The 16,358-nt window shown below is 38.9% G+C and overlaps 1 protein-coding gene across 1 annotated transcript in view; it reads left to right on the plus strand.

Moving 5' to 3' along the window:
• Positions 1-16,358, plus strand: part of SPRED1 (sprouty related EVH1 domain containing 1) — a 109,047-nt gene that overhangs the window by 53,321 nt on the left and 39,368 nt on the right. Inside the window, exon 3 of the mRNA XM_034768960.1 lies at positions 14,328-14,496. Within this exon, the coding sequence (XP_034624851.1) occupies positions 14,328-14,496 (169 nt within the window). The remainder of the gene's footprint in view (positions 1-14,327; positions 14,497-16,358) is intronic.

Genomic DNA, 16,358 nt, shown 5'->3' on the forward strand with positions numbered 1-16,358 from the left:
TTCAGCATAAAGGAAAAGGTACCAGTATTGAAGTTGACAAACTTGGTGAATCTTATTCACTCACTAGGAACAAATAAAGAGCCTTCAACCCATTGCCTCTCTCATCTAAAGAAGCTCTTAAGAATGTGTCGGAAGATCTGAGCAGTTGTTCCAAATCTTAGATTCTCTGATAAAGATTGTGAAATCAATGATCCACTCAGAAGGGAAAATCCATTTTCAAAGTTAATCCAGCCATACTATATTCATGTGGACAAGTCAGTTAAATTATCTTCAGACTGCAGGAATGACTACTCTTTTCCTTATCTCAATCAGTACTTCTCTCAACACAAAAAATTTCCATTGAAGTGACTGGAGCAGGGAGCATCCCCGAAGAGTTGTTTGCAGACCAGATAATGAAGAGCTTGTTAAAATGATCTTTGAATCCTTTTCTCCTGCTTTGCAAGCAGCCATAGCCTTCATAGTCTCTGTTTGAACAGTCCTTTCTATCACCTGCTCCCAGTTTCAAGAGCCAGAGAGGCTACCATTTGAGACCGCTTCTCCTCCAAAGTCCTGACATCTCAAAACTTGTTCCTCGCATAGGAGGTCTGAAACTTTTCTCTTCCTTTGCTGGTACTATGACCAGCAGCTATGCTTTCTAAGATGGGGCGATTCCTCATGGAATCCCAAGACACATCCTCTCTGACCTTCTTTCTCATTATTCTGGTTCTAGAGCACAAAGAGGTCTTTTAGTTCCTGTTTGGGAATTTAGGGGGGAAGGATATAAAAAGAAAATATTCACCTAGTACTGCTTTGGATTTTGTTGTTGTTGTTTTTGTTTTGTTTTCTGGAGTTTCATGTTGTATGATCACAGATTTTTAGACTAGATGGTATCATTATGATCATATAATTGAACTTCCTGCATAACACAGGTCATTTCCTGTAACATACCCAACATCATGTGGTTGGACCAAAGCATGTGTTTTAGAAAGCCATCTAATACTGAGTTCAGTACACCAAATTACAGAGAATTCACCACATCCCTTGGAAATCTGTTTCAGTGGCTAATTACTCCTGTATCCAAACTGAAAATAAAGTGCAAATGTATTATTTACTCAAACATCAAACTACCTTTAGAACTTGTTAAGCCCATTGCAAAAGTAGCAAATGGGCAGACTTACTAAGCTGATGTGAGGTGAGGGGATTGGAAATTAAATTAGTTGTTTTTTTGTTGTTGTTGTTTGGGGGGTTTTGGACCAAATTTTTTGGTTCCTGCCTCCTGTGATCTATTTGGTATCTAGTTCACTGAGAAGATAGTGAGGTTTTGCATTTGGCATGAGCACGCTCTGGTCCTGGAGGGCAAACCTATTATCTAGTTTTCTGGAATCTCATACACGTTCAAAACAATCAACTTGTGTGTATGTGTGTGTGCCCCATCCCCAATTTTAATACTACTTTTTTTCTGTACCACTGACGTACACCTGTACTTAGATGTTACTTAAGTTCTAGGGAAGGTGCCTCTTTAAATGAATACCAGCAGAGTGAGGAAGATAACTAGAATGCAGGCAAGAAGTTTGTTTCCAGTGCAGTCTGAGCAAACAATGTGAGAAACTCCTGTAAAATACAGATACCAATACAGCTTGGAAAAGGAGTTGCTGTGTAGCTAATTATGGGGATAGATGTTTGGTAAGAGACTAAAAGGAAGCTGTACATTTGTATTGTCTCTGACTTCAAAGGAAAGCTGCTGTAATCAAAAGCTAATGTAGTGACTCAACAGGAAAGATCTGATACCTCAGGTGATTTAGGATAACTGTTAGGATAAAAGAAATGACCCCATATCCATCTAGTAGCTAGGGTAGGTGGGGAGATCCTCAGACAATGATATTTCATCAGACGGACTATAGCAAGCTGTAAGACAGCCTTTTAAGGCATGTCTACACTGCAATGTAAGCCCAGGGTTAGTGGGGCTTAAGTCAGCTGACCCTTGTTAGGTGACTCTGGGCTTGAGCATCTCAGTTGTATTTTAACCCTATGTTAAAACTTTTTTCTAATGCGTGCTTGAACCTAGTGCTCTGGTGTCCATGTTGCAATGCACAGACCCAAGTCAAAATAATCATATCCCAGAGTCCCTAGTGCCCCTGGAAATGTGACCACTCTAGCCCTGGGACTGGGAAACTTGACTGCCCTCCCTACACATTACCAGGAAGCAGCTCGTTTAGCAAAAGTCTTGATCAGTTCACTCTCCTTTGCAAACCCATGAGGCTCTTTGATAGTGTTCTTGCAGATCAGTGATCAGAAGAGAATGAGTTAATGCTGACTTGAGCTGCTGCTCTTTGCAAAGGGGCGGTGGTGGTGGTAGGGGCTTCTGTTTTCAATAGGTTGGATTTTAGATTGTTGGGATAGAAAGGACTAAGGAAGTATCCCCATAGAATTGTGGGATACTTCCAGCTGACTCCCAGTATCCAAGTCAGGCGGGGCTGCCTCAATACTGCAAAGGAACATGGCTCAGACCCTGGGTAGTGGCTTAAGTTGAGCTTGGACTCTCCAACCCTACAGGGTCCTGGGTTAGTGTAATCACAGTGTAGATGCGGGGGGTAGGCTTCAGCCTGGGCTCAAGGACAGGCTTACTTGCAGTGTGGACATACCCTTAGAGTCAAGGAACAAATGGATGATGCTAAGAGCTGTTAGATTAACATCCTTCCTACACTGGTAACATTTGTGTAGTTGCTAGTTTGAAGGATCTTATTGTAGATTCTGTGTTCAAGCATGTAAGTCTTGGCCCATTCTCTTCTCTTTTCTGCAAATGGACAAGTGTGTGGGTTTTTTTTGTTTGTTTGTTTGTTTTTTAAATCTGAACAAAGTTGAGATTTGTGTTATCCCTATCAAGTTGTTTGCTAGTGCTCTGGAAGGAAACAGAACTATGTCCTTAAGGCAAGAAAGTTGGATACCACAACAGTTAAAGTCAAAGGAATGGAGAAAGTCTCCATCTTCCTCCACAATAGAGCCTGTAGAGACCCCTGTGACACAAAGTGGAACAAGTGACATGGGATTGTGGGATCCTTCACAAAATCTTTTTTTAAATATAGCTTAGAATATCCTTATCAACTTCTGATTTTGAGAAATAGTTACATGTAACTATAATTATGATAATGGCTGCATAGGACACAAGATGGCAGTTTTTATCACAAAGCAAATTAATTTTAAATTTCCAGAAGCATTGTTTTATACAGTTCAAAATTTACTTTATATGGTCACTGAATGATATTAGTGTCTCCAAGAAAGTTTCACTTTGTGTTCTTGCAGTTGAGGTCTTCAAACCTGAATCTCTTAAATATGATATTTAGTCTTTAATTTTAAAGTGGGCCTCTTAATTAAATTTTGATTTGTTTTTAAATAATCTTTGGATACAGCAAATAAATAAATAAATAATATTATGTATTTAGTCTGTCTCTGATTTCTGGGAAAGACTATTTTAGCTTTGCATAGTATGTCCTGTAATGTTTTGGTTATTAAGGCTATAACTCTGCAAAGACTTAAGCATATGAGTAGTCATATAAGATTCAGTGGGACTATTTGTGCTTAAAGTTTTTAAACATTTGTGTAAGTCTTTTCAGGATTGGGACACAAGTAACTATGGCTTCCTTTCCAATATCATTCCCATCCCACCCATATGAATTCTTGGTCTGTGGAAAGTAGAATTTTCAGAAATGTGTGGGGTTTTTTTTTTTTTACCTTCATGAGTATATAGTCTTCCTAAATTACAATTTTTTTCTGTTTTACTCCCATAAAATTGTCTTTATATTTTCATGTTTTATCTTCTGATTTAAAGCAGGCTCAAGAGTGTTTGCCTTGTCTGTAGGAAGTCTTGCTATTAATTTGAAAAGAAACTCATTTCTTAACAGCATAAATATCTGATCAGTCTGAATTGCAAGTATTTTTACCAGGCACAGCCTGGATATTTTTTTTTTTTTTTTTTTTGTTAAACCCTAACAATCTAAATAAATGTTATTAGAATTATATGTGAGTGTGGATTAACCAATTAAATTGTATACATAAAAGCTTCTCTTAAAATAACCTCACTAAATTGAGAGCATTTAGCAAGCAATTATTGATTATTTTGACACTGAATTCTTAACTTTGAAGATTCTTTAGTTACTCTAGAAGTTAAAGATTAGTGATGAACAAACTTTAGCTGGATCCTATGTAGAGCCTTCAGAATTACATGTGATGGGTCAATTTAAGAAACTTGGTGCAGTCTCTCTAAATAAAATGTTTAAAATGTTGCATGTTATTGACAAACGCCATGATAGTAGTTTAAGAAGGAAGTCAAAGTGGTGGTAACAAAGATATTGATTTAATTTAGGAGAGGAAAAGGAGGCTCGCTATTGGACAACTTTACCCAGCTTGTGTAGATCTCTGTTGGAATGTAAAGTTGTCTCACAAAATACCCTTGACATAATTACACACTTCCTCCTTTATTACAGGGAGTCCTCGGACTTATGACACAATTCATTCCTCAGAATTTTCCCATAGGAATCAATGGTATGAGGGGGGATTGGTTCCTGAACCAAGGCTTTTCACCACAATAACCCAGATTTTTGTACTGAATGAATTATAGATGACTAATGTTGCAACATTAATGTATTTACTGAACACTGTATTTTGTAAACAGCATTCAAATAAACCTATAAACTCATATATGCTGCTCCGAATGCCCGCAACACAGGCGCAGAAAACCAGGGAGAACAGAACACATGCTTCAGAGTAACAGCCCTGTTAGTCTGTATCCGCAAAAAGAAGAACAGGAGTACTTGTGGCACCTTAGAGACTAAGGGCATAAGCTTTCGTGGACTACAGCCCACTTCTATATGCATCCGAAGAAGTGGGCTGTAGTCCACGAAAGCTTATGCTCTAATAAATTTGTTAGTCTCTAAGGTGCCACAAGTACTTCTGTTCTTCTTTTTGAGAACACATGCTGAGCCTCAGCCAATCACTGTTCAAGCTTTCTGATTGGCTCCCAGCCCCAGGCTCAGCCAATCAAAAACAAGCAGCAACCCTACCCGGTAACAAGCTACCCTGCTGCCTCGAAGCCAATCAGAAGCGACCCCTTCCAGCTCTATACCAGTATAATGCAACCAGGAAGTGATTTCAAGCGAACTGTATGTAAATCAAGTGAGGGTGAAACGGGCAGTGAATTGAAATGCGGGCAGTGAATTGAAATGCGTGGTAAGTGGTGTCCCCTGTAAGTCTGGCATCATAAGTCTGAGGACTCCCTGTATAATCACCTTCCTAGATCTGGCTCCAGCCAGTCTATTTGGAACAATTACGCTCCATTTAACATAGTCAGGACTGCTTCTCTGTTAGACACATGTCTATCTTTGCACAGGCTATCTCGATATTAATGTAATTAAATCTATATTAGCATAAAGCTTCAAGGTTTTAGAATTCTGTAAATCTTACTTGTTAAATGAGAATGCGTAATAAGTAGTTTGGCTTTTTGTTTAATTACGGTGCTTTTCTGTTATGGCTTGCACATTTCTCCAGTTCTTCCTTGTAGTGGAACCCAGTATAAAACGAAAAGAGGAGGCTGGCTTAATTTGGTTCACCCATCAGAAGTGACAGATGGAATAGGTTACACATTTTCTGGGGAAAAAACAATTTTTGATTAATTTGAGAGATGCAGGGATGCATTTGTATAAAGGAGGCGCACTATACCTAAGTATATAAATCCTGCAGTCTAGGAGACTCCATCCTGTTTTTCAGTCTCTTCTGACTAGAAGTTGGAAAGATATTAACAGGCATACTTGTGCCAGAATGCTAATTAAATTCAAAAGCAGCTAAACCATAAGTTTGCATGCTAAAATACATAGAACTGTTTCGTCTTCTTTGAGTAGTGTCCCTATGGGTGCTCCACGCTAGTTGGATGTACGCCCCTGCGCCTCTAATCGGAGGTTTTTACTAGCAGTGTCCCGTTGAGCCAGGGCCGCCCAGAGGGGGGGGCAAGTGGGGCAATTTGCCCCAGTCCTAGGGCCCCCCTACGAGAATATAGTAGTCTATAGTATTGCAATTTTTTTTTATGGAAGGGGCCCCCAAAATTGCTTTGCCCTGGGCCCCCTGAATCCTCTGGGTAGCCCTGCGTTGAGCCCGCGCATGTGCTCTCCCTCCCTTCTGGTCTGCCTCTAAGCTATCTAGCACTCAACCGCCTTTGGCCTCCAACAGAGCGAGCAGTCATCCCTTCCTTATCTGAGCCATTAACATAAATAAGTAGTTTTTGTTTCTTTTGTTTTCCTTAAGTGTTTCCTTTTTTTATATACTCCTTTGGGATTAAAGGAAAAAATTAAGAAGAAAGAGAGAGAGAAAAAGAACCTTAGTTTCCTGCACTGTCTGAGAGCATCCCCCCCCCCCCTCCCCCCAGGTGTTTAGTGGACTCTTACGGGTTTTTTTTTTTTGGTTTAAAGAAGAAAAAAAAGGGGGGAAAGAAGAAGAGTAAAGTAGACCTTTTTCTGCATTCCCCACTGCTAGAGGATGATGGCCCCCTGCCCAGGGGCACTCCTGGCTCTCCCTGCTCCAGAGGCAGCTCTCCTGCAAGGAGTCGATTCCTGTAATGACCAGACACTCACACTGTGTCTGGTGCCTGGGAGAGCCTCACAGAAGTGCTTCACCTTCCACAGCCAAAACAGCCATCTCTCAGGAACTGGGAGCTGAAGTTAAAACTCCTCCTTATGGAGAAGGTACTTACGTCTCCAGGAGACTCTGGTGCTGACCCTGGATCATCCCCGGAGTCTTTAACTTGAAAGGGGATAGAGCAGACTCTCCCTGTAAAGGCTCATAAAAAGGGCTGTGAGTCATTGGTTAGCTGGAGGAGTTCCCCAGTGCGGCCACCTCAGTACCGACGGCTCCGGAAACACATGGGCTCTTTAAATGTGAAGGTAAAAAAACTATCTAAATTCTAAAAATCTGGTACCAATTAAGAAACTAAATAAACCTGTGTGTGTGTGTGTGTGTGTGTGTGTGTGTGTAAAAAAAAAAAAAAAAAAAAAAAAAAAAAAAAATCCCAATTTAAGAGAATAAAATGGGAAGAAAGTGAAGAACTAGAACCATAAACATAGAAATCATGGATATTTATCTAGCCTGACTGATAAGAAGGGAAGTAGCCCAACCCCTGAAGGCCCAGCCAATTTTTATTCTGCTTCTGCAGCTGTCAGAAGGCAGATAAGGTGCACCAGCTGCAGAGCCAAATCAGCTAAAGCAACAAAATGAATTTCTAAACTAATGGTAGCTGTGCTTCTAGAGGAGTCCTTCCCAGGAACCAGGGTGCCCCCTATTCTGTCTCCATAAATTCAGTCCCTAGTATACTCTGCTCACTATCACGTGGCAGGTAAACTCTTAAGAGCAAGTCACAAGCCTGTGGTAACTTGTCTTCACCCCTCAGGATCTGGATGGACTCAGAGGTTTGTGTCTTGTGTGGTCAGGAACTGGGTCCCCTCTCCAGGTTTCCCCCTGGGGTTTGTCTCAGTCCCCTCCCCATTGCAAAATAAAGCATACATTGTCTCAGACAAGATGTTGCCTTCAGCAAGCCCTTCTGCCCCTTGAGTGGTTGTGGCTAATTTGCCTATGAAGAACCAGAGCAAGTCTTGCTCTAAGATGCCTGAACTGATGTTCATAGCTTCACCACCAAACACAGAGTAGATTTCTGACTTCCAAAATGACCGTAGGGGGAGCGCTACTCTGAGCACCCAGAGTAGGCGTCAGTACCTTATGATAGGGGACCAAATGGCTTAAATCTCCCACTTTGGGCACAGTCTGTGTGCCTTGCTTTGAGCCCCTCCACAGTCTGCCTAAACTCTTAGGCTATATTTTTTTCTTGTGTGGAACAATAGAATCTTCCTTTGTGACCTTACCCCCCAGTGGGACTTTTCTCACAAATAAAAATCTGCAGGCAAGGAGTCAGCCCTTTCTTAACCCTGTCTGGAAGGCTGTTCCAAAGGGGAAGCAAAACAGAGTGGCACCATAGGAATGTTTGTCTCCACAGGACAAGAGAAGGCTATGCCCAAAATGCGGAGTCATGAGGGGGTGCCTTCCCTCAAGGGTTTAATTTTTCTGTTCTATCTAGAAAATTTTCAAACCTTAGCTCTCCTTCTCGTGAGCCCAGAGAAGGAGGCTTGCTTCAGAAGTTGCTGTTTCCCTCCACTCCTCCACAAAAACATCTCTCTCCTCCTCCAACACAATCTATGTGAGAAGCAAATGGAAACACTTTCCTTCTATCTGGACTTTCTTCTAGAGCAACTTTTTTGCATTTTCTGCAGAGTTGAAGGAGGTTGAAACAAAGTATGGATTCCAAAAGGGGTCCTCCCATTTCATGTGCCCCAAGAAGAGGATTTAGTGCCCTGTCATCTTCCTCCTTATAATCTCAATCTGCAGAAGACCGTAGTCCTCTAAACAGAAGGACAGAGACAGGGACAGGATTTCTCCTTCCCATATCCTCTCTGGGAGACTCCCATAGGTGGCTTCAGTCTTCAAACCATAAACCTTTCTTACATGGGGTTGTATAAAATGCATTATAGACAATACATTTTATACACCCCACCCAAAGAAGTCCCCATGAATTGGAAGCATCTTGAAATCAGTTGGTCTACTCAAGAACTAAGGTGCTCAGCATGAATAAGTGTGTCTGACTCTCTAGTCCTTAGAAATTATTAACTGGTTGTAGCAAGGTCTAATGCACATTTTAAACAAGACTGTAGTTGCATGATCCTATGAAGTATGCCCTGCCAATTGCGGAAGTTACTGGTGCAACACAGCAGAAGGTGTCCTGGCATTGGTTATAGCCACATTTGACCAAGGTGACCTCACTCCTGCAAACCTAAGTATTTTTCTGTTGCATATAATTATACCCCATGATTGTAGGTCGATTGCTGTAATAGCATAGTGGGTCACCATTTATTCTCTTACATGTGCCTACACAGTTTCCCAAAAAAGTAAAACCTCTCTGCTTTTCTTTCTTTCTTTCCCACATTTTAGTGATTTTTGAAAATAGAGGGCTTCATTTATCCTGTTGATTTCAGTGGGTCTACTCCATACAAGTAAAATTACATGCATATGTGTTTGCAGGGTTGAGCCCTTTGTGATATATTATGGAACAGTATCTACTTACATATAATGATATAATTTGTTAGAAGCACAACTGGAAGCCAATTAGATTGTGTAACTTGCTTAATTAGCTTCCCGATATAAGCTAATTGTGTCTTTGTTAATTACCATTTTCAAAACTTTGCTTAAATTGGCAAAGGTGTTCAAAGCAAAATCAGGGGGGAGGGATAGCCCAGTGGTTTGACCATTGGGAGGCTAAATCCAGGGTTGTGAGTTCAATCCCTGAGGGAGCCACTTAGGGATATGGCGCTAAATCAGTACTTGGTCCTGCTAGTGAAGGCAGGGGGCTGGACTCAATAACATTTCAGGGTCCCTTCCAGTTCTAGGAGATAGGTATATCTCTGTATAAGTAAGCTTCCAGTTCTGAGGCATATTATCAAAAAGGAGGTGTACACCAAATAAAATGTCATCTTATGCTTACTGAAAAAAATTTCTGTGTAGTGGTACAGGTATCTTGTGTTAATCTTGTGTAAAATAAATTTTAACTGTTTGAAAGTGTGAATTTGTAACTTGTATTTCAGTGTGGACTTGTTTACCCAGGTCAAAAATTGCTTTAAACACCTTTGCCAATTTAAGCAAAGTTTTGAGAATGGCAGTTAACAAAGACACACAAAATGAATGTTGCTTTTTATAATGATAGAAAGGAAAACCACATCACTTTGTTACTGTACTTAAGAATTTATTGATCTCTGCTAATATTCTGCTTCTAGGGTCTAAACCTTGTTACTTTGAGACTGTATATGCTCCTGATATAAAATGGTTCTGACTTGCACTACACAGAAGTAATATTCTGTTTGTACATTTTATAAAGTATAATAGCTTTATTTCGGTAACCTTTTAGTGTTTTGTCCGTTGAGCGTTCTCATGAAGTCTATAGGTTCTCTGCTGTAACTGTTATGAGATTATGGCATTCAAACCAATGAAATGTTAATTCAGGTTGAAAATCTAAGCTAGTTGGGATGCATGATAATTTAGCAAGCAATAATTTCTGTTCACAGCACACTTACACGTGTACACTTGCATGTTGTCTCTTGAATATATATACACATATTCCACTAGGGAAAAATAATAAGTATTATGTGATGCAGAGTTAGAGGCTGGTAACAATAGCTGATGGTAGTAAAATGACATTTTTCTGGCCAGAATCATGGAAACAATTATGTATATCTTATCTGAAAGTATAAATATTTAGTTTTTGGGATGGTAGGTTAATAAATCATCCTTCTAAAACAAAAAAGTTGCACAGAAAATTCAAATTAATAATCTTTTAAAAAAAATTCATTATACCAAATAGATGCAAAATTATGTGTTTGATATGGCAAATGGGACCTAACTTCTGTGAGTGAGGTCCTTGGATTATGGTATATAAAACTGAGAATTCTACATCAACTTCAACTGAGTATTCAAGTGGAGGGTTTTTATTCAGTATCAAAATGAATAATAAGAACAGTAGACCCTGTTAAACCCAGTTTTTGGACTATGCCCACATCTTCATATTTTAGTATACCGCAGATTTTTGTTTTTTGTTTTTTTAAATTGACATGCATAACACAGGGTTAGGAGTAGGCAGTAGGGAAGCTGGAACCTTTGTTAGCTGCATGACATCTGGAAGTGTGACCCAGGGGCTTCTTGATGGAGTCAGGGAGCTGACCCACTGCAGACACAGTTCTTACACTATGGATGGGTGATAGTGAACTGCCTCATAACCCTGAGTGCCCCTGGAAAGCATCAGAATGGCAATTCAGGATTGTGGGGAAAGCACAGTAGAGAAATAAGTATTGATATTTAGATTGTCTTATTTAGGTTTGAATTAATCATTTACTATGAGCAGGCCAGTTCACAGCTCAGCACTATGTTTCAGGATATCTGCAGGCTTCGGAAGACAAAATTGCATTGATATAAACTTGGTTCATGTTTCCCGAGTTATCTTCAGAAACATGGGTAATAGCTATTTTAAGGAAAATTTTTAGATTCTACAGCATGATTTAGCAGCATTGTGTGGATCAGGGAAAATTCTTCAACCACAGAATATGCAGGGACCTAAATAGATATCCTGTTGGATGTGGCACAGTATCGTACGTCTCTCCAGGATGGTTGTTGCATTAAGACAGATGAGCAGTTAGTAAGCACTTTTTAAGAATGGAAGAATCCAAGATATTTGTAAGGAAGTAGAAGGAAGCTTGGCTCTTGAATGCAGAGAAATAGCATGCCAACCATTACTGAAAGAGCTTTTCTCTACAATTCCCTTCTCCAGGATGAAATCTTTTATTCTACCTATTTTGGAAAATTATATCATGCCATTATATTAAATTGGGGCCTTTTAAAGAAAATTTCAAATCTTGGGTGACAGTCTTAAGTACTGTTTTAGATGTGGGACCAGATTATATCTACTTCATTTATTCCAGCCACGAAATCTGCCAGACATCAAGGTTATCTACCTGTACCACCTGCATGTATTGCCATTGGCCTTCATACCACCCAACAAGAGGGATGAGGGAAATTGCAGAGTGTTGGCAAAACTAGCATAACTTAATGCTGAAAGACAACTCAAACTCTGGATGGGCAAGACCAGACACTATAGAAATGGAGTAATGTTGCTTCATTCGAACCAGAAATCTGCTGGTGCTTCAGGGACACGTGCTGAAAAAAGCAGATTCTCCATGGGTCCATATAAACATAATTCCTAACAAGTTTGTATAACTCTGTTCATCTAAAGATCTCTAAGCTCTTCATGGAGGTGGAATTCCTGAAAATCCCCAACGACTTGTCTTTAGCAGAGAGAGTTATCTGTGGGCTTAAGAAAATGAGGGAGGCATTCTTGAAATTCTGCTTCTTTGGGGGAACATTAAGAGCAAGTGAGAGATTCTTCTGTTCTATGCTGCAGAGGGGAAAACGGCGTTTGGGTTTACATAGGGTATCAGGAGTAATTTGGATATTTGGCTATGGGTTTGCAACTTAAACTTTATCCTAGTGTCTAAACTGGGTTAGGGATCTGTATGTATTTCACATAGAGAAATATATTGAGTAATATAGAAAACAGATATTCCATAAAACAGTTTAACAAAAGGGGTGGGGGACCACCAAAACCCCTTTCTTTTGATCAAGTGACAGTCTGGATTTGTGAATAGCATTATAATTTATAGCCAGCCTGGAGGTTGACTCAGTGCTAATGTATCTTGTATAAGCATTCTTGCCATCCAGAAATGCTAGTTTTCAGCACAAGGTGGTTAATGCTACTGTAAAGGATGTTTGTCTCAAAATAGACTTCCCTCACATGTTAGCAACAAAATTAAAGCACTGATTTTTCTCCCATCCTTCATTTAATTTTATCTCCTGGTGTTTAGATTAACACAGCTGGGAGCAGATGTCCAGTCAGGTAACTGCCGGAATCAGTGTTCCTGTACTTCACATCTTTTGTTGTGGATTCGAGTGTAAATAACATAATTTTGGTTCCAGATAAGGAGGCATTTTGAACACCATAAGATACAAAAATACAAATGGACCTGGTGATATATTATTAAAAATGAAGAAGAAATATTAATGTTGGGGAAGAAGAGGAACAATCCAAAATGAAAACATTGAGCTGGAGGAAGAAACTTACAAAGCACTAGTACCAAAAGAGACATAGGGTGATAGTGGACTGCAAATTAAAAATAGACAATGTTTTTTTTGCTACCATATCACACTCTGGTTTGGGGTTTTTTGATGCACATGTAAAGGCAGGTAGCCAGAAGCCATAATTTCTCTCTTTGCAGGCAGTTATACCTAGAATAGAGTACCTCAGTATCAACCATTTGGAGGGAGTTGAGATGAGCAACAAAAATAATTATGAATCTGAAGAGATTCATATGTAAGGAAAGAGTAAAAGATCTAAATTAAAATTAATGTTGCATAGAGAGGAGTAATTATTGACAATAGAAGACAATTGAAGTCTGAAAAGTGGGATGAATAAAGAATACAAAAGCCAAATAGGAAGATAAATAGTCCTAAATTCACCTTAACTGTGTAATGGTTTTCCAAGAGAAGCAAAGGAAGTTCCATCACATCACATGCTTCAAAATGGACTAGACAAAGCATTTAAAAAAAAAAAATCTGGGGAACAATCCTGGATTGGGAGGAGAAGGAAGGCTAATATAGGTAATCTAACAACTAATGTTATCTCCTTCAGAGCTGTTCTAAATATAGGACTTTGTCATCAGAAAAATGCCAGTGATTGGCTTAAGAACCTAATATTTCTTACACAGCATGTTGATGGCCCAGAATGACCCTCTTTTTCTTAACTGTAATCTTTGCAAATTATTTTCTATGTTGGTTTCCTCAGAAATTGCAAATGACCTATATTTAAAAAAATATAAATAGTGCAATCCAGTGGCAAATATGCTTTTGTGGTGAGGGAACCTTAGTGGTATAAGGAAACAGAATTTTGCTTTCAAGAGGTACTTATAATTAGTGGGTAAAAATGATATGCAGAAAACATTGATCGAGTCTTCTCTTTAATCAAATACTGTGTTCAAAATAATTATTTTTCATTTACTATAAGAGATTTTATATTATGTGTGTTTGTAACTATGTTGTACAAAACAAATGCTGAAGTTAGCATTCTGAAAAGACTATATGACAAGGTTAAAGGAAAAAAATAGTATGTAACAACTTATCATGAAGTGCTTTAAATTTAAACAGTGCTGCGAAAACATGAGATAATAAGGCCCCTTGTTACAGGTTGTTCACTATTGACATTTTTTAGCAACAAATGTAATATAACTGAAGCTTACTGTGTGATAACTTTTTTAAACAGAAAAATGGCAGAGTGATAGGAAGATTTTGTTTAATAATAAAAAAAAAGTTCTTTTGCTGGTATAGCTTATACTGGTTTGGCAAGCAAAATAAGCTATACTGGCAAAAGCATTTTCATGATGGAAAATAATGCCAACACCAGGGCTCTTGCTGGTATAAAAATGTCACTAAAGAAAAATCTCATTCCTCAATGACATTTCTATATTGGCAAAAGTTTCTAATGTAGACCTGGCCTTAATTGAAACTGCTTGCTTGTACTGGGAAGAAATTAAACAAGGACTTGTTAACTGTATTTAAGAAGTCATTTTTCAAGTAAAATTCCAAAGATGTATACTGAATACCCTTTCTTTACAAATTTGTGATATTTTCAGAGAATTACAATTTTTTTTCCTCTTAATTTCTGGAAGGTGGTTTTGGAATGTACGTTAAAGAAGGACCTCATTTACAACAAAGTTACCCCAACTTTTCACCACTGGAAGATTGATGACAAGAAGTTTGGCCTTACATTTCAGAGTCCTGCTGATGCACGAGCATTTGACAGAGGCATCCGTAGAGCTGTAGAAGATATCTCTCAAGGTATGTCTTGGTTTGGGGTTTTTTTTTTTGTTGTTTTTTGTTTTTTGTTTTTGTTTTTTAAACGAATCCGTATTAACCTTGTGAAATGACACCATAAAATGTATTTTGATGTAATGCTGTTAAGTACTTAAAAATTTGCGTTGTTCCACAATATACTATGGTTGTAATGGTTGGACAGTTTAATAATGCTTTGAATTTCTCTAGCGCTTTCCATCTAAGGTCCTAATATTTTGCTAATGAACTAATTCTCAAAACATGCCTGTGTAATGAAGAAGCATTATCTCCATTTTACAAATGAGAAAACAGAGGCATAAAGAGGTTTAGTGACTTACCCAGATCATGCCAGAGGCCTGCGATGGAACTGACTTGACCATATCCATAAATTCCCAGTCCTATGCTTTAACTACAAGTCCATCTTTCCCATTTGTTGATACTGTTTTGTATATATCAATGGATCCACACTAGTATCTCTAGGGAAATGTCAAATTATATGTTCTTAGCATGTGAACCATGTAGCTGAATGGTCAGACACCTTTAAGATTACTTTCTTTGCTGAGATGCTTAGTTCATAGTAATTTTTTAAAATGACGCTGTCAAAGTAACTTCATGCATGATTTTTAAGTAGGATCTGTGGGAAAATGTCTCATGGAAAAATCTTGAACTCTGGTCTAAGGGCTGATCTACACTGGGGGCACGGGGGTATCAATCTAAGGTACGCAACTTCAACTACGCTATTCGCGTAGCTGAAGTCAAAGTATCTTAGTTCAACTTACCTGGCCGTCCTCATGGCGGCAAGTCAACCACCACGGCTCCCCCATCAATTCCGCTTACTCTCCTGCCGAGGTGGAGTACGGGTGTCGATTCGGGGATCGATTTATCACGTCTAGACAAGACGCGATAAATCGATCCCCGTTAGATCGACTACTACGCGCTGATCCGGCGGGTAATGTAGACGTGGCCTAATTGACACACAGGCCCAGAGCTGTGCTTGTATCATAGAAACTGATGCATAAGGACAGTAAAACAAAGACTGTTTTGAGGTAGAAACACAATAAATGGGGAGGAGGCAAAAAAAAAATTGCCAATGGAAAAGGGAGGGAATGTCCCTTTCAGACGTATAAAAGGGAAGGTCAAACAATGGAGAGTTTAATATTCTATGTAGATATCCTTCTGAGATGTTTTTTTTTTTATGTGCATGAAGCAATGCAAGTAAAAGGCAGAATGCTAATTGTTTTGTTCTATTAAAAAGACTTGTCATGAGTTGAGCTCTGAGGGAAAAAATGCAAGACTAATCAGTGAACATTTGAGCACACACTGTTTTTTCCCTTTAATGTTTATCCTTGTGTATTGTGTGTGTGCACTTATTGATGGTATTCCAAAGTAACTTTTTGAAGGAAATATTTTTGTCTTTAGATATGTGCAACATATTGCCTTTTTACCAATTGATGCAGCTTAAGGCATAATTCTGGGAGTTGCAAGATTCTAGTATGAGGGAGTAGAACAAAATATATTAATGCTTGAAAAATCTGTAAAATATTTAATCCAAAAAAGAGTGCTTTCTTAATTCTGATTCATGGTAGAGATTTCTGGGGGCGGGGGGAGCTTTTACAAGACAAGGAGAGAAAAGCAAATAAGTAGGTGACTAGAAATAGTCCATGGTAAGAACATAGCAAAGCAGAACTGCAAGCTAGTTAGAAGACCATGCTGACAGGAGCAGCAGAAGTATTAGGAACCTGTATGATAGGCTTGTAACCATAAATGATGAAGCAGTGTATCTACTTATTTAAAGGTCTATGTATTTAGTTCAGTTTTTGTATCCTAGGTGGTTATTGGAAGTTCAGATGGAATGATTGAAGCCATAT

The sequence above is a fragment of the Trachemys scripta genome, chromosome 4 (assembly GCF_013100865.1).
Source record: "Trachemys scripta elegans isolate TJP31775 chromosome 4, CAS_Tse_1.0, whole genome shotgun sequence".
Taxonomy (NCBI): Eukaryota; Metazoa; Chordata; order Testudines; family Emydidae; genus Trachemys; species Trachemys scripta.